The 23,543-nt window shown below is 51.6% G+C and overlaps 1 protein-coding gene across 1 annotated transcript in view; it reads right to left on the minus strand.

The window, feature by feature from the left end:
* Positions 1-23,542, minus strand: part of SSH1 (slingshot protein phosphatase 1) — a gene marked incomplete at its 5' end in the record, with an annotated part of 55,877 nt that extends 32,335 nt beyond the window's left edge. The window contains 2 exons of the mRNA XM_044921038.1: positions 18,469-18,509; positions 23,483-23,542. Of these exons, the coding sequence (XP_044776973.1) occupies positions 18,469-18,509; positions 23,483-23,542 (101 nt within the window). The remainder of the gene's footprint in view (positions 1-18,468; positions 18,510-23,482) is intronic.
* Between the last annotated feature and the right edge of the window lies 1 nt (position 23,543).

The raw sequence follows: 23,543 nt of genomic DNA on the forward strand, positions 1-23,543 counted from the left end.
GCTCCATGGGGTTCTCTGTGCCAGGCTCCTAATACAGGGAAGCGTGGTACCCCGATTTGTGAGAAATCCATTTTGGCGGAAAGCCTGGGTGGCTCAGTGGGTTAAGCGTCTGCCTTCGACTCAGGTCATGATCCCAGGGTCCTGGGCTAGAGTCCTGCAGTGGGCTCCCTGCTCAGCGGGAAGTCTGTTTCTCCCTCTCCCTCTGCCCCTCCTCCCCTGCCCTGCTCATTCTCTTTCTCCCAAATAAATAAAATCCTAAAAAAAAAAGAATCCATTTTGGGGATGGCACACCCACTTTACTAGGTTCTCGGAGCAAGGAAGTACAGACCTACAAACCACCCATCCCAGCTACAGAAAAACCAGCCTTCTCCCCCAAAATGCTGTCCTAAAAAGTCTGTGACTGAAGTTCCAGAAAGGTCAGACCCAGACCAATAAAACAACTGTTTTCTTCCATCGCTTTAAGAAAAACCTTGATGGGAGAGTAAAAAACGAGTTCAGCCCCGGCCCTCCCTGCGCCACCTCCCCCCGCCCCCCATCACCCCCACCCCAACGCTTTTATCTCTGCGGTACAAATATGTTCTCAGACACTGGTCACCGCCCATTTCAGGAGATGACACAAGTATTAAGAGTTTTCTACAAGGCACTGAGGACAGACGAAAAACCCCAGCGCTCAGAGCATAAACGGCCAGGGTCCTCCAGAAACCGATTCGTGGTAGGAACAGAGAGGTCGGGTGGCGATACGTACTAATTTGGGCTGGAAACCTCCGAAGAGCGGAAGCTGTGAGCTGGCTGAAGGGAGACGCAGAAGTCCGTGAAATAAAACACGTTCATGACAACTGGCTTCGCATCTTTAACTGCCCCTGAGCGCCTGCCCTGCACTCCCTCTGGAGAAAGGGAAGGAAGGGGCCGGAGTCCCCGTGCCCGGATGATGGTCCCACCCAGAGCACGAGTGGCTCTTGTGGGACTCTGGTCTTCCCCTGATGTTTGGGTTTAAAAAGGCCCTTGTCCCTGCGTATCCAGATGAAAGAGGGCCATTCAGAGACCAAAACAGCTGAAGTTCCTCTAATCACTTCACTCCTACGGGTTTCTGTGGGCCTGGGGAACAAGCACCAGGGTGAGCATGACATTGTGAGGGAAAACAGCTGGCCACCAAGGAACAGATCCCGAGCAATGAGGACCCCATTCTGATTGAAATCGACAGCCTGAAGGACTCCTCTATTTCCGTCAAATTGCCACCCATTCACCCACCAGTGACAGTCGGCAGCTGCCGCAGTTAGCCCATGTTGTCAAAGCATTTTGCTTTCTGAACATTCTTTGGTCATGCTAATCGCTGCCTGAAGAGGCAAGGGGGGGGGCGTGAGGGGGAGAAGCCAGGTAGAGGGACCCACGTGTGTACACACAGGAGGAGCTTCGAGAGCGACAGGCACGAAGGGCAGGGCAGGCTGCAAAGCTTCCGGAAAGCAGGCCCAGGTCCCCAAGGGCCTGGCATGAGACCCTGAAACCCCGCCCAGCAGGAGCCAGCAGGTGCTGCCTGCAGCACTTCCTTGGGCCGGTGAAACCAATCAAGGACACGACTAGCCACCCTGCAGGGTAGACTGGGATAAGCACCCAAAGAAAGGGGCCCTGCTGGTGTTCGGAAGAGGGGAGAGGGGAGCATCTAACTGGTGGCTTTTGGAACCCTTGCTGAAGGAGGGAGCACCAGGCAGAGACTCCTGGGGAGGCCTAGAAGCTTCCCCCAGCTTCCGAAGGATAAATTAATCCTCACAAGAGGATTAAGTGGGGGCACATACTACCAAGATTCTGCAGTGGAGGGAACTACAGCTTGCCCAGGAACATAATAACATCTTTATAAGTTGGGACGGGACCCAAATCCCTCTGCCCCATGCCCATCTTCATAAGGCCGGGAGTGCCCCACGTCCCTACCAGCCTGAGGTTACCCTGACGTCACCTCTGCCCCTGCCTGCCCTGGCGGCTAACTGAAGGGCGGCCGCTTTGGCTTCGCTAAAGCACACGTCACTGGGAAGTCAGAATACGGTCGCTCAGCAGCCCTTCCTCCCAGCAGGCGAAGGCATGGCGAGAAGGAAGAGCAGGCATGAGTCAGGGAAACAGGACTCCCTGTCAGAGCTCCCCCACCAGCCCTGGGGGCAAGCAGGAGGCCCAGGGGGACCACCGTCATCACCTCGCCCACAGGCTCCACCACGGTTGTGGGGTGGGAGATGGCCGTCCGGTCCCTGTGGATTCCAGAGGCAGAGTTCTGTGGGCAGCACGGGCCCGGCTGGTGGAGAAGCTGCCTTCAGGGCAGGGTTCTCATCAACAGCACTGTCATTTGCTGTCATTTGCTGAGCGCCCGCCACGTGGCAGAGACCGTGGCCAGGTGCGAGGCTACACCGTGGCGTCAGCTCCCACAGCTCTGCAAGCCAGGCGGCGTTTTGTCCAAATGACACATGAAGAAAGCCGGTCAAACTCCTGCAGCCCCCAGGGACCACCCCGTCTTTTAACCAACTCCCATGGGGGTTCTGGGGCACACTGGGCTTTAAGCAAATAAAATGCAGTGGTCTGGGAACCCATATTTCTGGGTTCTAATTTATGTTCTACTCTACTCTTGGAAGCAGCCAAAGAGGTTAGCCTATAAATGCACCTGCCCATCTTCTACCAAACACTCTTGGTCACAGGGTCCTGGCCTTTGAAAGGCAGCCCCGCATGAGGATATGAAATGACAGTAACAAAACGGACACATCGGCCCTGGGATGGGCTCTGCTGTGGACAGAGCATTCTGGCTAATGTCAGGCACTTGATCTTCGTGAAACTTCCCGGCAGGCCAAGCCATCTTACAGATGAGAAAACAGAAAGTTACTGGGGGCGCCTGGGTGGCTGTTGGTTAAGCGACTGCCTTCGGCTCAGGTCCTGATCCTGGAGTCCCTGGATCGAGTCCCGCATCGGGCTCCCTGCTCAGCAGGGAGTCTGCTTCTCCCTCTGACCCTACCCCCTCTTGTGTTCTCTCTCTCATTCTCTCTCTCTCGCTCTCAAATAAATAAAAATCTTAAAAAAAAAAAAAAGAAAACAGAAAGTTACTAAATGGTATGATTTTAGTATTTCTGATGCTACATCTCACCCAAAATCAGAGAATCGGAGCCCCAGGCATAGGCTCTGAAAAGAATCCCAAACTGATGGGGACTGGCTGAAATGAACTGAACTACTTCTACATGGAGATCAACCCTCGAGTCCCTTGGCTCTGCACAGTGATGGCTGAGGGGACCGTGGTTTGTCTAGCAGGTGCGATGACAATTCTAGGAAAAAAAAAAAAAAAGGAATGAATGTAAAGTTGTTACCACAGAAAAGGTGGGTGCCGGTGAAGGCTCCCAAGAGGAGTTTCCGTTAATTCCATTTAGATGAACAAGTATTTGTTGTGCCTGGTCAGTGCTAAGTCCTGGGAATGCAGAAATAAGCCAGACATGCCTCCTGCCTTGGAGCGACATTACATTCCAGGGGGTCGGGTGGACGCAGGGCAGTAACTGCAACGTGACACACCAGGTTCCGCACTAGAGGGATCTACAAGCTGCTGCGGATGCATGCACATATGGACATGTGCATATACACGGGAGGGGCGCCCAGCACAACCTGGGGGTCCAAGGAGGTCTTCCTGGAAGAAACGCCACCAAGCTGGGCCTCAGAGGATCAGTGAAAGCAGAGGAGGGGAGTAGGGAGCAGGAGAGTAGGAAGATCACGTTAGACAAATACCCCATGACAAACAGAGGAAGACCTGGTCTCTGCTGTAAAAGGCTCCACTGTGAATTCATAAATGTCTATTCTGGTTTACAAGTCAGTTCCTTGTAAATTTGGTTAGCATAAGCTGGTTTCTCAGAACTTGACCATCCCCTGGTGTGCTAATAAACTGAAGTTTCGGAATGCGCAAAGTTAAGAACCAAACCTTGGGCCTCAAGTTGAGCCATCAACCTGTCAACGTCAGGTCTCAGCCCCTGAATGCTTAGTACACCAATGGCACTCAATGAGTGTTGTTTTAAATAAATACATGTTAATGATACCTTCCTCCTGAATGGTGCCCTAGAGTTTTTGAAGAGCTTGCCCCTCCGTTTTTTCACTTAATTCTTACAATTTCATGCTTCTGACGAAGGGGTCAAGACAGAGAAGAGGGATGACTTGTTTGCGGCCACGTGTCTACGAAGCGACAGAGCTGCACTGAGAAGCTCCACGTTCGGCGTCCCGCGGCAGGACGCCTGGGTCAGAGGGCACGATGGCCTACCCCATGGCTTCGGGGTGGCGGGCAAAGTTGGACGGATACAGATCTCAAAACCCCTACTGGCGATGGTCTGGATGGATTCAGACCCCATTCCTGGCAAAGTGAAGTTTGCGAAGGCGGAAAGATCGGAGACTTACTATTGGCTCTCCCTCACGTCCTTCCCTCACTTTGAACTCCTGGTCAAGAGTCACCAAGACCCCAGAGTTGTGCCAAGGCCCTGTTCTTTTTTGCTTTGTGCTTCACAGCTCGGCAGGGCCTCGTCCCAAACACCATCCTTCGGAGCATTAAGAATACAAGTAACTCACCTGATACACCTCCCAGCGAGAGCTCCCCCCGGTGCTCCCCTACACACAGAATGCTGAGGAGAGGGAAATTCCAGCTCTGCAGGCATTCTACTGCGGGAACGGGGTCACAGGCAAGAAATGCTGGCAGGGCTCAGTACAAATGTCTCTGCTGCTGGGGCATGTATTGTTTGGCTAGGAGGCGTAGGCTTTTCTCAGAGAGAAGGAATGTCCAAAAGTATTTCAGACAGTAAGAGACATTCTCCTTCACATCAACGGGTAGGAGCGAGCAGCTCCTACCAGGAATATGCCAGCAAGTTCACAGCAGCAGGATTTTCCCCCACCCTGTAGAGGAAAAGACTGCAAATGATGTGCCTGGAGTTGGCTCTCCAAACCTTCGGATGGTTCCTTCATGCACCACCCCGGCAAGAGCCCTCAGGCCCCCTGACTGTGGAAGCTTGAGCTAGTGCTATCTTCCTCTGTACATCTGTAAGCCCCCTGAGGAGGGCAGATGACACAAAGGCTGCACTGTGCTGGAAATGCAGTAGCAGCAAAGACAACGTCGCCAGCCAGAAATAACAGGCACACGGAGGAAATGTTTTTGAAACAACGCAAAAATTCCAAGGACAGATGATCTCAACCATCCCAGGTCCTTCGCCCTTTCTTTTTGGTATGCAGCCCCATCCACATTCATTGGCCACTGAGTCCTAACCTTTCCCGAGATCCTTTCCTCCCCAGTTCCTCAGTCACCATCCAGTTCTGGCCCCCTTGTCCCCATGACGAGCCATGCCACATCATCCCCTGGGCCCCGCTGCGCATCTGGCCCTATGCTGGGCACTCAGAATGTTCCTGCAAGACAGTGGACATGCTCTCTACCTGCACTGTCCAAACGGGGAGCCACTAGCCACAGGTACCTCCCGAACACTGACAGTGTGGTAAATGTGACCGATCAACTGAATTTGTCATTTTATTAATTCTAATTAAATTCAAGTTGAATGAGCCGCATGTGGCTAGCAGCTATGGTGAAAGGCGGCTCAGCTTCAAGAGCTCTCTGTCTATGGAGAACCAGGGCATGGACCTCTCGCCTCCAATCCACTGCACAGATCCTAACCACAGCTCTTGTTACACCTTTCTTGGCTCCAGAACTTTCAAGGATGCCACATTATCTGTAGAATCCAACCTGCTTCTGCTAGCTTTCTATGGTAGCTACAATTAGCCGTTATATGTTGCTGACCTCAATTTCACTCATCTGACACTCTCTGACCTAAAGGAGCTCATAAAACAATCAGAAAAAGTGATTTATAATAAAAACCTTCCTCGTATGACCTTGTACACGGTTCTTCCCATTCTCCACAAGGTCTCTGTTTTCTCTGTGTGGCCGTCCTCATCGACTCTTCTACCCTGGCCTCGGTTCGCTGCATTCTCTCTCTCCTGTCTGCCTCCCCACCGCGTGCCCACCTGCCAGTGTTCACGCCTTCTCCGGGAAGCCCTCCTTCGCCACCCCAGCAGCCAGCCGTGGCTCGCCCTTTCAACATCTCTTAGCACCTTCTCTCTTCTTGCAGGTTAAGGAAGCTGAGGCTTAGAGGTTAAGTCACTTGTCCAAGGTCAGATACTTAGGAAGTGATAGGAACCTAAGGCCCCTGGTTCCCAAGCTGTGTTCCCAGACATACTTACTAAAACTTATGGTGAAGTTATCCTCACGCCAGTGTATCTGAACTTCACAGTGGGACTCGAGGGCCAGGACACAGGTAATTTTCTAAAGCTCCTTCCTTATCTGGCATTCAGTAGACTCTAATACTCACCGACAAACTCACCGGGCTGGCCTCCTCTTCAGTTTCAAAGCACTGCATGACTAACTCACCATGGGAATCTCTAAGCACCTGGAACATGGGGTGCTCACCACCCACAGGACGCACTGGACACCTAAGACTCAGCACATAAAGGCTCTAAGTGGACAAACAGTCACCTGGTGGGCAGGCCCTCTTGGCAGCCAAGGGCATCGAACAACACAACCACTAAGTTTTCCACGTCACCTTGAGCGTCTCGACAGCTAGGCCTATGACTTCTCCATCTCTGGATCCCCGAGGGCCCAAAAGGCAGTGTGCACTCAATGAATGTAATGCTAATAATGAACATCCTTGTTGAATGTCATGCTAAGCAATTTATACATATTAACTAACCTAATCCTCAGTGTCTATCTTTGAGGGAAACTGAGGCTCAGAGAGGTTGAGCTGCTTGCCTGTGTTCACAGGGCCAAGAAGTGGAAGAGCCAGGCCAGGCAACCAGGAGGAGAACTCTGATGCACTGGATCTCTGCTGAATGGACACCTCAGGAAAACAGCACCGATAATGCTGACTTCTCCAACATTCAGGCCCAAGACCATTTGGCGGATCGAGCTAGGCAGGCATCTGAGTTGGGGAGGGGTGCGGTGAGCAGGGCTGGGAAGGCGTCTATGCAGAGGAGAGGTGGCTGCAGAGATGGGAGGCTGGTGACAGCCAGGGAGACCGATCAAACGAGCAAATGTTTTAGGGACAATTTGGAGCCAGGTTTCTGATGGTCAGGGAAGGGAGTCACAAATACGGAGAGAGAAAACGAGAATGAACTGTGAGATGTTGGATCAGAGAGGAAGGTATCAGTCTGAACTCACGGTTCCCAAAACTATTTAAATAGATAACTAGAGATGTGGGGTGTGTGTGTGTGTGTGTGTGTGTACACATAAATACACACATTCCGTAATTCTGCCCCCTGAGAGGGCCCAGGGAGGGAAACACCCTCTTAGTAATAAACACACCTTGTAAATTCCATTCCCCACTAAAGAGAAGCAGGGCACCTTGGACAAATGACTGATTCCAGATATGGGGCAGAGAAAGTACAAGATGAGGCCTGGAACACCTGGCATCAGAAAGCAAGGCAGTGCTGAAGGATGGCAGGGACAGGTCAAGGGTCACAGAAGCCAGCTTGAACGTGACCCCAGTGGCCAAGTCGGGGACTTTGAAGTCAATAATACAACCAGTGGATTATAAACCATGGGATAAAACAGACAAACATGAGTCTGTACAGATATAAATAGACAAGTTGACAAGGGATGGGATTAACATAATTTCCAAGTATCGCCCCCACGAAATACTTTTTAATGATAAAGGGGAAAAGAAGAATCATATAGTAAAGGAGCCACACAAAACTCACCTGAGTACCCAAAGTGAACAGCACCAGGAATGGGACAAACCGAAATCGCGTGCCCCCTGGCGGGATGCGAGGCAAAGTGCATAGTAAGGTTCCTGGGCTATGCCTGCCAGGGAGACCCCCACCTAAATCTAATCTCCAGGGACCACCACGTGAACCTAAACCCAGGGAAAGTCTATCCCCTGCATAGGACAGGCCTATTCCCTGCAAAAGTGTCCCATTCACAAGAGTCAAAGAAAGACGGAGGCCATGTGCTAGAATGAAGGAGACTCAGGCAAGACACCTACAAGCCACATGGACTCCGGAACTGGACCCTTCCGTTACAGAGGAGGTTACTGAGTCAAAGGGCAGACCTTGATTGGGCTCTGAGGGTGGGATGGTGGTAATGTGTCAGGGTCGAGGATCCAAGGTCTGCTTTGTAGGAGGAGCCCGTTGCCTATATGCAAAGGGTGATGGGCACCAGGCTGGCAACTTTACTCTCAAACGGTTCAGAAAAAAGGTCTTTGTGTAGAACTTTCCTGTAAGTTTTATATTGTTTCCAAATTTAAAAAACTATTTGGAAAATTTCCACTTAACTGGATGTGGGGAAAACACTACTTGTAATTTTTCTTTACTGACAGGTGATAAAAGCTTTTAAGACTACTTTAATGGTAAAAAAAAAAGGCAAAAAAAAAAAAGAAAAAAAGACTACTTTATTGGTCATTGCCACTGGCATACTTCACGGCCTTTCTCTTCCATCTTTTGGAGACTTTTATACCCTCACCAATGGAGATCTCTACCTGCCTCGGGACCCTTTTCCCATTTTCCAGGATGGAGGCAGTCTTGCTTCGTGTGAGGCAGCAGAGAATGATGGGAAACTCTGCTCTCCCAGTTCCTCCTGGTCTTTGTGCATCCAGAATTTGGGGCCCTCATGCACACAAAGCCCTGACCCACGTAAAACCTAATTTTAGCATTTTCCTGCTTGAGACCACACTTCTGAAACGGCGGGAGGCCAACCTGCCTGTGCGAGCCTCCCATTGTGAAGGGCACATGAAGTCAGGACGCTACAGGCCCACAGGATGTGTGACTCAGCATCCTGTTTTCAATGTTTGGGGCGGTCAGCTGCTTTGGCACCAAGTCCTGCCGCTGACCTCACCTCTCCAGACCACAAATACCCAGGTTAATTGGTGGGACGGGCCGTAACATCAGCTCCCTCTGTGGGCCTCAGGGCTAAACCTAAAACAACCTGTTTACCCGCCCACCACACTGGGCCATCTTGGGAACACCCACAGGTGTCCATCAGGAAGGGTTCTTCAGAGGAATGAACCGAACCTGGTGGTATTTTAAGGATATCATGAATCAAGCAACTGATCTTGTTTCTCTCTTTGCTTTGCCTACTAGGAAGCTCAAAGTCAGATCTGTAGCCACACTCTGGTAACTGTACCAATGTTATGCTGTGCATTCCACATACAAATCTTCTCCTGGCTTCATCTTATTTTCCCCTACTTTCCCTATGCCCCGCTTTTCTCATTAATTTTAAACTATATTGTTTTCTCTGAATTCTATACGGTGTTTCAGATCCCCTCTGGACAAAGCTATGGTAGACACAGCATACCCACATTCCCTGTGGTGGGTAAGGACTCTTTTTTTTTTATTTAACAAAGAACCCCCAGCATTCAGCATAGAGCCTAATATATATGCACTAAATATATATTGGTTGAATTGATAAATAAAGCAAATAACTCAAAAACTGCCTCCATCACCAGGCTGCCTCACAAGAGACACTTCTGCCTCCCACCCCATATGGTGGGGTCAGCACAGGGGTGCCCAGGGCCCAGAGAACAGGCCCCTTGGGGAGCCCTCTTGCTGCATGGTTCAGTGGCCTCAGCCCCAGACCTAAGGAGCCACTCCCAAACTTCCACCTGCTACCAACCAGACACAGAGCAGGCCGGCCCGGATATGTGGGAAATGACAAGTGATATCCAGAGGTGGCAGCCGCCTGGCTCTCTCAAGACTACATCCCTCCCTTGTGGGAATTTCAACTGGGCCCACATTTGGGGAAACACACTTTGAGAACTCTTGCCAAGCCACGTGCCAAGACCTGACCGGGGGTTACTTCCGCCATTGCAAGGTGGCCCCCAGCAGCGAGAGCATCAGACGTTTCCTAACACTGAACAACAACCGCTTTCTTTCAAACAAAGTCTTCTTAAAAATAACTTCAAAAGTAGCAATTAAAAAAAAAATTCTGTAAAAATAAAGGCCCCGCAAGACATGATGCTTTCCGGATAAAGGTCTGGTACAAGGTTCAGCAGAACTTGGGAGGGAAATAGGTCATGCGTTGGCTGTTTCTCCTCTCGGATTCCACTGGGTTGACCTCTGGTCTTTTGTGGTGAAACTGGGAATCTATGGAGGGAAGAAGGTCGGGATGGGCAGCTGGAGGGCTGGCAGTCACTACCATCAGTGAAAATAACAGCTGAAAAAACCCCAACCAAACAGCTACCATGTGTCTAGTAGTATCAGCAAGGACTCTGGGCCCATGCAGTGAAACTCTCCCTAAGCCTCCCAAGGGCTCCGAGAGGGAGAAGAACTTTTCCTCGGTTTCAGGGAGGGCAGGCAGCTGGGTGGCAGGGCCCGTACCCTGACCCGGAGGCCAGGCACAGGCCTGCCTGCGGGACCTCTGTAATTTACGTGGCAGCCGGCCATCTCCCAGCTTCCGGGGGCCAGCGGGCTGGCCAGCTGGCTTCCCCATTGGCGCGCCACCTCCCACGTGTCACAGTACTGACCCCGCCCCAAAGTGGGCCTCAGGATCATACCCCCACCCCAGCCCAATCACTCGCATGCCTTGAAAATGGCTCCTCCGGACTCTGATTAATCCTATTTTGATTAATCCTGTTTTCTTACTGCAGCCTTCCTTGAAGCAGAACGACTTGTTTTGGATGTTCTCCTAGTCTGAGGAATTTTCTAATAAGCGGTCCAAATCCAGGGCTCTGACCACAGCACAAGGTGCGCCAAAGGCGAGTTCTGAAGGCCGGACTCCTTTCTTTCCAGCCCTCTCCTGAGAGCGAAGGGTGGCTGGCCCAGGGTTCTGCTGAGGAGAGGGTGGGTCCAAGCAAAGCGTCCACTTCCTCTCAGAGGCCACGCTAGTGTTCTCCGTGTCAGGGTCAGACCACAACCCTGACTTGGCTAGACTCCCCACAAATGTATGACCTTGACCTCAGTGCTGGAACAAAGGAGAAAGTCTGGGCCGTCTGTTACAAATCTGCAGCGAACGATGACAAGTTCAGTGCAACACAGGACAAGACAGGTGGGTCTGAGGACTCTCAATCTCAGATCTGGGGGCCAGAATCTAATCTAGTCTCTTTACAAAGGAGTAGGCGGAGGCCCAGATATGTCTAGTGACCTGCCTAAGGTTGCGCAGCAGACAACGCCTCTCAGGACAGAATCTAGCTTTACTGACTCCCTCTCACAGGTTTGTTCCACTTACCATAAGGGCGATTGCTGGTACGAGCGTCAACCACGAGGCAAGACCTGGCCTGAGCACTGCCTGTGTACCAACGAGCTCCCCTGGTGCACTCAGTGCCTGGGAAGAAGCAGACCAGGGCCCCGTGGCATTCTTTTGAAGTCTAAGTACTGGTATTTCGAAAGCTTAATGAAACCTACTAGACTCTGAGCAAAACTCATTTCAAGTTAACATTAATAAGAAGTTTAATTAAGTTCCAACAGAATCAAATTAACTCTTTTCCTCTGTCCTCATTTGTCCCCACTCTAGGAGTTTTTCTTTTTTTTTTATAAAGATTTTATTTATTTATTTGAGAGAGAGAGAATGAGAGACAGAGAGCACGAGAGAGAAGAGGGTCAGAGGGAGAAGCAGACCCCCCATTGAGCAGGGAGCCCGATGTGGGACTCGATCCCAGGACTCCAGGATCATGACCTGAGCTGAAGGCAGTTGCTTAACCAACTGAGCCACCCAGGCGCCCTCTAGGAGTTTTTCTAACAACAACAAAGCACTTAACCTGCCCTGAAGGCAAATTCTGATTTGAAAATCAAATGTCCCAACACACCAGGAATAACACCTGAGTTACACTGAACAGACCAGCAGGACAGCACAATGGCCCCAGAATTTTAAAAGTCTGTGTACCCCAATGTTGAAAACTGAGGGCCAGTGGGAAGCTACTGCCTTTAAAGCTGGGGGGATGGGGTCAGGAAAGGATGCGCTAAACGCAAAATTGCATGTCTCCTGTGAGGGACTGGGCGGAGCAGAGAGGAGGGGACACGGGTTTCCGAGCCACTGCGACCTGCACTCAAAACCTGGCCCTGGCCTCTGGGCCTTTTCAAACTGCAGTTTCCTATGCTGGGGCTAGCAGTCACCCTGGAGGCTCATGGTGATGACACAAGGTCCTGTGAACAAGGTTCCAAAGCCTGTGCCTGCACCTGCAGTAAACAGGAGCTGGTACTGTCATTCCCCAGGGGCTCTGCCCGGTGACTGCCCAGGAAGGGGGACACATGACAATTCTCACTCTCAGCGGGGCTTGGGGGCACCAGGGGTCCCACTAAAGGGGGGTCCTGCTAAAGCACACAGCTCACAGGGGGATGCTAGGCTCCAAGCAGGAAGAATGGCTGCAAAGATGGCGGTTCTTCCGGGTGGACTCCTTCCTCTCTGCCTCCTGGTGAGAGCGCTGAACCATTGGCAGGAGGGCTAGTAGAGACGGCTCTTGAATTTGGGGGGTGAGGACAGGTTTTGAAGGCAGAGAGACATGGAGCCTGAGGGTCTTGCCTCTATCACTTTATACTGCATGAAGTCAGGCTGGCTAACGTCTCCAAGACTCACTCTTCCAATCCACAGGACAAAATGGCGCCTTCCTCACAGGAAGTCTACGTAGGTTAAATGAAATAACTCACATTTGGCAACTCACAGAGTGGAGCATGTTTGGAGGCTCCCTTCCCGATCCTCTGTCCCTGCTTCACTTTCTCTCCTTAGCACTTACTAACACGCTATTAACGTTCTTGTTTATCTTCCTTACTGCCTCGTCTCCCCCAACAGAATGTTGGCCATGAGGCCAGAGATTTGTCTTGTTCACTGTTAGATTCTCAGCTCACAGAACAGTGGTTGGCACAGAGTAGGTGCCCAGTAAGTATCTGCTGAATGAATGGCTCATAAGCAGACAGGTTAGGACAGAGGGGTGCCGCGAATGCTCTAACAGCGCCCATGTTGCCAAACTGCAGGAGGAAATGGCAGGAAGACTCTCTGTCCTTAGCATCCTGTATGTCATCCAAGAGCACCTCGAGTTCCTCCACGTGAAAAAGAACACAGTCAAGTCACTTTATGACACCTCAGTGGGGCCCATCCAGTGTGTGCCAGGCGCTGTGACGGCTGAAGCCAGGAAGGCCCTGTCCTGTCGCTCAGGCCCCGGGCTCAGGAGGGCCTCAAGCTTGGTTAGCTCTGCTATCACCACCTTGAAATTCTTAATCATTTTTTTAAAAAAGGCCTCCACAACTTCCATTCTGTACTGGGCTCCACAAATTAGGCAGCCAGTTCTGCTAATAGGGGAACGTTTACGTACGTAAGTAAATATACAACAAAGCAAGTCCCAAGGAAATACGAAGGAGAGAAAAGTGCACGTGGGAAGGAAAAGGAAGAGCCATGAATCACTACAGAAGCTGGCCCCTGAAGGAGGTACAGGCAAAGGGCATTTGTTCAGTGTTTACTACAGTGAAAAGGTTCGTGGCATTATGGTATTTAATTCTGACAACAACCCCACAAGCTGTATAAGGTCTGGCCCACTGCCTAATGAGGTGACAGATGACAGAGGTGGGAGCCAAACCCAGGCCTGTTCCCTAAAGCCAAAGCTCACGGAGGGAGATGCAAGGGTCAATGCAGGTGGTATTTCAGAGGACAAAATATTCAAAGTGGGGGTGAATCCAAGAGATGCCAAGCCTGAAAGTGGGAACAAGCGTGTGGGCACTGAGCGGAAAGAATGTGACATTCACTGGCATGAGGGTCAAAGCCTGCGGGCTCACTGGTGCTCCTGACCTCTTCCCTTGAGGACCCTGAGAACATCTCTCAGTCGGCATCACCTTTATATAATGTACCCACAGGCTGAGACCAGTGGGCAGAATTCAGAGAAGGCCCAAGATCCCAGCCCCTGTTACAGGTGCCCTGGGTGAGCCTCTATCCTGAATGTGGTGGAACCAGCTAACGGGATGGGACAGTTGCCCCCTTTAGGTGACACTGTATGGTAAAGGTGATGGGATGGTCACTCCTGTGATGGCATTCCCTTACAAGATTCCACAGCAGCAGATCCTCCCGTTGGCCTTGAAGAAGCAAGCCACCATGACCTCCACAGCTACAAGAAAAGGAATTCTGCCAAGAACCATGTAAGCTTGGATGAGAACCTGAAGCTCAGATGCGACCCCAGCCCTGGCCGAAACCTTGACTACACCCACGTGAGAACCCAAGCAGAGGACCCAGCTAGACCATGTCCAGATTCCCAACTGTGAGGCGATGACCAGGAACTGTTTTGGACTGCCAGGTCTGGACTAACTTGTTACACAGCGACTGCTAACAGATACAGTGACCTGCTGCAGAACTGGGATGCACAGGATGCTTGACGCCCCTTGGCAGGACTTCACCGGACAGAGTATCCACAAGGACAAGAAAGTCCAGGCTAAGAAACCATTGAGAAAGGCAGAGAGGAACCCCAAGGGTGGACAGGCATAAAAGGGTGCTGGAGACGGGGAAGCGAGGACATGGGGAGCAAGGACATGCCCGCCCCCCAGTCCAACCTGCTGCTGTGGGGGAGGGAGGGAAGGCACAACCACACTCCAGATGGTTATCAGGAGAGTGGGGGCCTCTGGGGAATTCTAGGTCAAGATCCAAAGGGGGAGGGAGCATGGAGGGAAAGGCAGAGGTGCAAGGGAGGTCATCGTTTACCAGGGACACCACATAAAACAGAAGACAAAGTCCTGCTGCCTTGGCCCCAATGTTTGCTTGGGTAGGCACGAAAAAAAATTAAAAGAACTCTAATGAACATTTTCATACGCTTGACTTGGAAACTCTGGATGGAAACAACAACAACGAAAAACATTCACTCCCGATCCACCCTCTGGAAACAACACAACCAGATTCTCTCCCCGGGGCCCTGCCTGGCACACAAGCGCTGATGTCTCATGCCAGGCTGGGGCAGCTCCCAGGATGGCGAGGGAGCCAGGAGCCACCGCCAGCAAAGCCATCTGCTCACCAATTCCCACAGTCTGAGCAGCACAGCTTCCAGAAGGGGACTGCTGGAGCCTGGCGGCAGTCTGCACACACGAAGGGCAGGGGACAGGACACAGAGAACGAGATCTCCGTGGCTCTGCATCAGTCAGCTTCGTTCTGGGCATGAGGTGATCATGCTAAGGGCTTCTGAGAAACTGAATCACAACACTGACTCGGCCGTGTGTGCCTTCCTATTTGCACGTCACAGGGATGCAGCCCGGAAAAGGACGGGGCTGCTCCAGGTCACAGAGCATCCACGGTGGTGGCCCTCCCAGGGGCCCAGCATGATAGAGTGGACACCGCACCCGCAGGAAGTCCAGCTCTCTAAGTCTGGGCTGTGAACTGACACTAATACGAACATCTTATCCGGACCAAATGTCGCGATGGTTCTTCCAGCCTGTCATGAGCCTGGCTCCGTGTGAGGAGCCCCACCCCAGCTACTCCACGACCCTGAAAGGTCCTAGTTGTTTCTGTTTTACAGATGGAACGACAGAGTCCCACAGAAGTGCAGAAAGGCACAGAGGCAAAGGAGCTCAGCCGCTAGTGTAGGAGCCAGATTCTGAATCTAGGTCTGCCTGGCTCCAAACCCCACACTGTCTCCTCTGCACCTTGCTCTTTGTCATACGGGTATGCAATATACCGCAGGGCCAGAACGAAGTTAACATATTTCAACCGTTGAAATGTAATGCACAGGCAGAGAACTAAGGCCCCGTCCCTAAGGGAAGCACCCCCAACGGTGAGGGATGAGACAAAAGCACGTGCACCTGCCACGTAGGGCAGGTGTGGTACCTGGCCCACAGAAATGAGCTAAGAGCTACCTGCCAAAGAGAGGGAAGTGACAGATGTCTGAGGGCGGGACCACTGAGCTGGCCCAGCAGGAAATGGAACTGGCTTCAAGAAAGAGCCGGGCCAGGGAGTGGGACTGAAACACAGCACGTGCAAGAGTTGGGGGGGCGGAGGTGGAGAGCAGGCAAGACGGGACCAGAGCAAGAGGCACAGGGGCACTTCGAGACCGTGTCCATCTCACGGTGGGGACGAAAATCTGAGTGGGGGGGGAGGGGTGGATGGGATGATGACAGCCTGACACAGGACAGGGGAGGGATAAGGACATGAACGATGGTGCCACCAGGGGAAAGTGGGGAAGAGGAGCAGTGGAGACCCAGAAGACCCGTCCATGTGATTCAGCCATTTCCTGGCCATGGCTGAGTCAAAGAGAGCTCCCGAAAGATGAAAGCTTTCGATGAAGGGTAGACAGAGAGGAGGCGAGAGCAATATCCTGCTAGCCCAGAGAAATCCCCTCTCCCCCAGGCAAACAAACACAACGGGGCTATTCCATTACTACTTCTTCTAGAAGCCGGGACAGCAAAGGCTTGAAAATGCAAATCAACACATGGACGCGAATGAGCTGCAGTCAAAGCTTAAACCAGAACACCAGAATTTCTCCCGTGTGGCTACGAGGGTTGGAAAGCAGATGGTGTCATCTGCCTAAAAATGGGGGGTCAATGTCAAGGTGGGGGGAAGAGGGACTGAGAAGGGAACCCAAGAGGACAAGCTCAGAGCCCAGGTCCCCGGCTCCAGGCCAGGGTCTCCCAGTGCTCACGAGGGCATGGGGGAGGGGGGCCCCTGCTGGGCGCAGTGACGAGGGGATTCCCGTGGTCAACACACATCCAGGGGGCACCACCCCAAGTCAGCGGGGCTTCTCGGTCCTGCTCCTGGCACCGGTCTCCAGAATGGTGGGGGGTCCCATGACAAACTCAGGTGCTGGAGGCAACAGAGGCCTCCCTTCAAATTTAGTACCTGCCACGTGCAACCTTGGGCCTCAGGTTCCCCCTCTGTCAACTGGGAGAGACCCCCTCCTAGTGCGGTTGAGAGGAGTAAATATGGCAATACACAGAGCTGACTTCCCTTCCCTTTGTGAGGTCCTCTCCAGCTCCCAATTGTGCAGGGAAAGGGGCCTTTTATTGGCCGCCAGGGCACTCACATTTTCACATCACTGCTATTTGTGAGTTATTAATTGAAATAATTCCAAACACCATGCTGTCAGTTAATTAAGGGCAATTTGAAAAAAAAAAAAAAATAGTTCTTTGCCCCAAAGACAACCTCAGTGAGAGAGCTAAATACTATCTCCTGGGCACGAGCCCTGCGAGGGGAGAGCTCAGGGATGGAAGAAACTCCCACTCCAGGGGAGCGCTGGAGGGAGGCTTGGGGTAGGAGATGCACCTGCAGACACAGGCAGAGAACTAAGGCCCTGTCCCTAAGGGAAGCCTCCTCTCAGGGCCTCCACTGCGGTCAGCAAACCCTTCTGTCAGCATTTCCTCCAAAGAGCAGACTTCCACTTCGTCCCCTTCTTGCCTCCACTCAGAGAGCCAAGCACGGAAGAGTCTGCTCTACAACACGGCCCATGACTGCCCCCACTTGGGAGTCGGGCTGATACCAGCCTTCGAGCCCTGACCCAGACCCCGGGCAACCCAACACCCCAGGTGACAGGGTAAATCCATCATCGTCCCCAAAGGTAACGTTAAAATGAGGACCCAGCCACTGAAATAAGACCTCTGATTTCCGCAGGCTATTATTTCCCCACACGTATAATCTTTAGAAATAATGTATGCCACAATAAAAGGGAGTATCTTCCCTCCTTTCACTCAAAGATACAGAACCTTCAAATACATGTGAGTTTAACCAGAGAACATCCTGCTCTGGGTAATGAATGGTGGGCCCCAGTTTCTGAACACACATTCCCTTTCCCAATTGGTGTTCCTCTTCCTCACAAGATGAAACAGATTTTTTTCCCCCAAAGAACAATATCCTTGAAACTCTATTTACTTTTTTAGATTCTAAGAGTCTGAGTTTAAGACTGGCGCCTTAGGGTACAATACGTTATGTAATAAGAATACATTATATAAGGGAGTGCTAAATCTGCAAACAAAATACCCAAAAGAAGGCCTTTATTTTTGGCAAAGAAAAATAAAAATGCCTTTGGGGTCTACTAGTGAATACGACAGCTGAGGACTACAGCCTGAGGAATTTTTTTTAACAGAGCGTCCCAAGAGATTTCTCACAAGCACAAAAAAACCCACCTTGAATTAAACTCAGGGGGTGGGATGTCTGTTTCACATCAGCAACGTGCTCATCTCAGAAGGAACACCTTACCAAAAGCAGGATGGAAAAGCAAGAGCATACGACAAAGAGCATTTTTTTTTTTTACAAAAGGTAAAATCTGGAAGGAAGTACCTAACGATCTTCAGAGTGGCAAAGCAAGGAGGGTGGTGGAATTCTGGCAACGATCTTCCTCCTTTTCAAAATGTTATACAACGTTATGAAAGCTCTTTATGGTTAAACACATTCACAAATGTGAAAGCATCATCTCTGTATGTGCTTGCAGCATAATTTTCACAGCTCTAACTGAACACACTGGTGTATTCTCTTCCGTGGGTTCTCCCTTCTGGAAAGGAACAAGAGTATGGCAACCCGCTTGGAAGAAAGACTTAGGAACGAAAACGGAGTCTGCTTACCTGAGGTTTACCTTCCGCTCTTCATCGCTGCCAGCCTCCAACTACAGAGAAAGAAAGAGAATGTCACACCAGACGCCACCAGCAACAAGCCTCAGACACATGTCTCACGTTTTCTGCTCTGATGTCTGAAAAAGATACGGATGTCCAGGAAACCTGGCTGCGTCCACACGGTCGCACCCTTTCCTCGGCAACCCTGCTCCGCTGTCCCTCCGAGAAATTTCCATGGAGGGACTTTTCAGATTTCCCAGCATTTATTCACATTCCTTTCACAGTGTCGTGCATTGATTCCTGTTGACTGGACACTCCTACCTGGCACTGCTCCTCAACATGCTCTTCTCAACTTTCCAGGGTTGTTTTGGATCTCACCCTGTTTTTTAAGGGGAGTGGGGGGGGCACAATGTTCTAAGAGGAATCGATTTCCTCCTTCAAGCCAGGCAATAGCTGAGTGATCAACACCATTTTCAGACCCAGCACATGGGTTTAACAAAAAAAAAAAAAAAAAAAAGAAGAAGAAAAAGGAAAAGAAAAGAAAAAAGAAAAACCATTCCAGGCAAATCTTTCACAATGGAAGGGGGTCAGGAGCAGCCAGTCTGTCTGTGGGTCTCAAAAGCTCTTGGTGGTTCTCAAAAAGGCTTAAATGTTTAATATAAAACTTTCTAGGCTATTGGTTTATTTATATAAGCGAAAGAAACTGACATTTAATATTTTCTAAAAGTTTAAAGGCCAAGAGGATTAGAATCTAAAAGTAACTGGGACTTAAATTCCGACTGCAGAATTTTTCTTTTGCTTTCAATGAGAAACCTGAAATAAGAAAACATCCCCCTCCCACCCCCCCCGGGGCCCAGACAACTCTGCACCACTGGGACCTGGCATGTTTTTTATGTTCCACAGAGGAGCCCATTGAAGAGGAAAGAGAAACCTGGAAAGCAGTGATCCCTGGGAGAGATGCAAGGCTGAATGAGGACAGAGACCAGGCAGGAGCCAGCGGTGATGGGAAAAGGGGACAGTTTCAACTAAGAAGGAGGGGTACGCCGGAGAGCCCCGGGGCCCCTAAACAGTATGAAGATACTCTCTGTACAGTATCGTGCAGAGCCGGACACTGGTGGCCGGTCATTTAGTTTTCTCACGCTCTCTACCCCACGGGCAAAGGAGACACGGAACACATCAGGCGAGGCTGCGCTGACCACGGGACCATGAGCTTCCGTCCCAGAGCGAAGCATAAACAACTCACACAACCACACACACTTCGAGGAGAATGCTGGGTCTAACACAGTGGTCCTCAACTGGGGATGATTTTTCTCAATAGGGGGAGCCTCTTCTGAGAGGATGCTACTGGCATCTAGTGGGTGGAGGACCACCAGATGACTCTAAATACGCCACAATGCACAAGACAACCCCACACGACTGCGAATTTTCTGACCCCAATACTGGAAGTGCCGAGGCTGAGAAACCCTGATCCAACCCCAACCCACCATGCCCCCCTACCCCAACAGAGAGACTGGAGATCTGCCCATAAAAATGAGTCACCTTGAATGTTTGTCAAAAATAACAATGTTCCAATCCATTCCTGAAAGTTATTGATTTATCTGCTGTGGGGCCTTCTGCTTGTTGTCACAAAGGAATGAGATAAGATGAACAGTAAAGTGACATAAATGAGATAATTAAAGATGGGCGTGAGGGCAGGGGAAAAAAATTAAGAGAGGAGAGCTGCTTTGCTGGTCAGGCTCATCTCCCTCTGTTCCCACGCTGAACGGGCTGAGTCAGGAAACAGCTCTGCTGAGTCTCTGACTCAGAAGAGGTGCATTTCGAGGCGTGAGGAAGTGATTTAGGGGTACGGACCTCAAAGACATTTAATTCCTGGTCATTCTCCGGGATTCCCAGGAATGAAATGGAGGCAACGTGCCGTCAGTTATTCCGGGGAAGAAAGCTATACATGCCCAAGAACACACGTAGGAGGGAAGCCAGCCCCTTCGCATGACCTGAGGCCCGAGGAAGGTCAGACCAGAGGCACAGCTGCCCAGACCCACGTCTCCTGAGTTCACATGCACGTGCCTGCTCTCTCCATACCGTCTTGCTTCTTCCTGCCTCACCGCACCTGGAAGGAAGCCCCGCCTTCCAAGGAAGGTCCCAACCTCGGCTAGTTCACTGGGCAATTAATGCTGCTGATCGACTAACGGCCAAAAAAAAGGGGGCTTAGGGGCGCCTGGGTGGCTCAGTTGGTGAAGCGTTTCCCTTCGGCTCAGGTCATGATCCCGGGGTCCTGGGATCGAGCCCCATGTCGGTCTCTGCTCAGTGGGGAGTCTGCTTCTCTTGCTCCCCCTGCTTCTGCTCTCTTTCAAATAAATAAAATCTTTGGGGAAAAAAAGGTGGCTTGAGTTTTATTCTCATGTTTACTGGGTCACTGGCACTTGGTAAAAGTAATGCTCTATATAATAATTTGAAATGTGTCTCATAGAGACGACCCAAATGTCCAACAACATGTGATACACCCATACAATAGAGTATTATTTGGCAATAAAAAAGAATGAAGTAATGGGGCACCTGGGTGGCTGTCGTTAAGCGTCTGCCTTCGGCTCAGGTCATGATCCCAGGGTCCTGTATGGAGTCCCGCATCAGGCTCTCTGCTCAGTGGGAAGCCTGCTTCTCCCTCTCCCACTCCCCCTGCTTGTGTTCCCTCTCTTGCTGTGTCTCCCTCTGTCAAATAAATAAATAAAATCTTAAAAAAAAAAAAAAAAGGAAGTACTGATCTGTGCTACGACATGGATGAACCCTGTAGACATCATGCTAAGTGGCAGAAACCAGACACAAAAGGTCACATATTGTAGGATTCTGGTCATATGAAATGTCCAGTATGGGAAAATCCATGGGGACAGCAAGCAGATCAGTGGGAACCTAGAGTTTGGTGAGAGCAGGGTGGGGGTGCGGAGAGGGGGGCTGCAGGTGGTGGCTAAGAGGCATGCAGTTTCTTTTTCGGAGTGATGAAGATTTCTGGCACCAGATCGTGGGGACGGTTGCGCAACCGTGTGAATATACCAAAAGTCGCTGAATCATACACTATGAAATGGTGAGCAGATGATATGTGGATTATATCTCAGCTAAAAGATAACATAACATTTTAAAAATGTGTCTCAGAAGGAAGAGATCAGATGTAAGCTATGCAGGGAACATGGGGTTTAGAATCCGACACCGAGGCTGAGAGCCCCTCTGTATAAGCCCTTACCGAAGTCAAACCCTTCCCCCACTTCACAGTTTTTGTTTTTTTTTTTTAAAGATTTTATTTATTTGACAGAGAGAGAGTGAGCGAGAGAGGGAACACAAGCAGGAGGAGTGGGAGAGGGAGAAGCAGGCTTCCCGCAGAGCAGGGAGACCGATGCGGGGCTCGATCCCAGGACCCTGGGGTCATGACCTGAGCCGAAGGCAGACGCTTGACGACTGAGCCACCCAGGTGCCCCCACTTCACAGTTTTTGAGAAGGGAGTATGAGATGCAGTGCAAGGAAGCACTCTGTAGACTGCAAGACGGCGGTAATCACAATGATGGAGGAGAACAGATGTCTGGGTGGGGAGGAAAGAAGCCACTGCAGCCTCAAGTCTCAGCTGCAGGCAACTGGCCACCAGGGTTCTTTTCCCTGCACTCCACTTGCAGAAGAAGGACGAGGAGAATCCTGTCCTCAGACAAGGTAACTCATTAAGGGCCTCTCCAGGAGAGGAGGGGGCTGTGGGGGTTCACCCTGACAGCCACTCTGAAAATGTTTCAGCTGCTCCTTGTGAAACAGGCCAGGGGCCCGCAGGACGAACAGGGCTGCTACACCAAAACCAGTTCCTCTTCTCTCACACAAACCTTTCAGCGCTTTCAGTCGACTTCCCCCACAGAGAAGGGGCTAGAATTGCTTAGATGCTGCGGAGGCCACTTCCTGGGCCTGCATGGCCCCTCCTCCAGCCTCCTCTCCCTTCTCTAAACAGTTCCCAATCGCCTCCTCCAGCCGCTCTGTCTTCAGGCCAACTCTCAGCCTGGCCATGGAGAGCAGTGGAGACCAGAGGCCATAAACGGTTCTCCAAGAGAAGGTGGGAGAGTGGGGGACGAGAGGGTCAGCCCTGCAGCTGCCTGAGGCCCCAGCCTAGTGCAGCCCAGGCCAACTGCAGACTCAGAGGACCCATTCCCCAGTCTACCCCAGAGCAAGAAGGAGCCGGCCAACACAGGCCTGATGGCACACAGACACACAGAAACCCGCAGGGTGCAGCGATGTGCTTTAACCCCCAGAATGTACCCGTGCAACCACAGAAACCCCAGAATCAGCCCCGGCCACAGTGCCAGATAAACACAAACATGCAGTCCCGAAGGATATTACAAAAAGGAAACATCCAGACTCACACAAAGACAAGACACCCTGTCACAGAGCGCCCTGAGCTCACTCAGTCACTGTCACACAGTGAAACGGCACCCCACAGGACAGCCGCTCACACCAAGGGGCAGACCTCCAGGGGCATGCAGTCCTGGAAACAATCTCAAACATTCACAAGGGCACCGCGAGCGGGGGGGGGGGGGGGGGGGAGGTCTCTGTCACAGCATCAGGCGGGCACAATTCCCAGGAGACAGGCCCCACAGTCACGCACAGACTCACATACACAGCCAGGCACACGGGGAAAGGGCCTGGACCGGCCCCAGGGCCACAGATCTCAGAACCAGCACCTCCCACAGTCACCAATTAGGAGTCCCCGCGGTACATCCAGTCTCCCACACTGTCACCCCCGGACGGGGATCATTCACAAACACAGTTCATGCACAGCCACCCCCAGCCAGAGGTCACAGCCGCAATACAGTCTCGCTGAAAGTCACTCCCACACAGAGGTCACAGCTGCGGGGTGACACTCGCGGTCTCCCGCACGGTAACCCCAGGCACGGTGGCACGGCGGGGCCCCTCCCCTGCAGGCCCGGCGCTCTCCGCCCCGCACTCGCGGCCCAGGCCTGGAGCGGCGGGTGCTCGGCCGGGCCGGGGCCGCGGGCCCGGGGCTCACCTCGCTGTTGCTGGCCGAGGAGGAGGCAGCGCTGGGCGTGGGCGAGCGCTGCAGGGTCACC

The sequence above is a fragment of the Neomonachus schauinslandi genome, chromosome 14 (assembly GCF_002201575.2).
Source record: "Neomonachus schauinslandi chromosome 14, ASM220157v2, whole genome shotgun sequence".
Taxonomy (NCBI): Eukaryota; Metazoa; Chordata; class Mammalia; order Carnivora; family Phocidae; genus Neomonachus; species Neomonachus schauinslandi.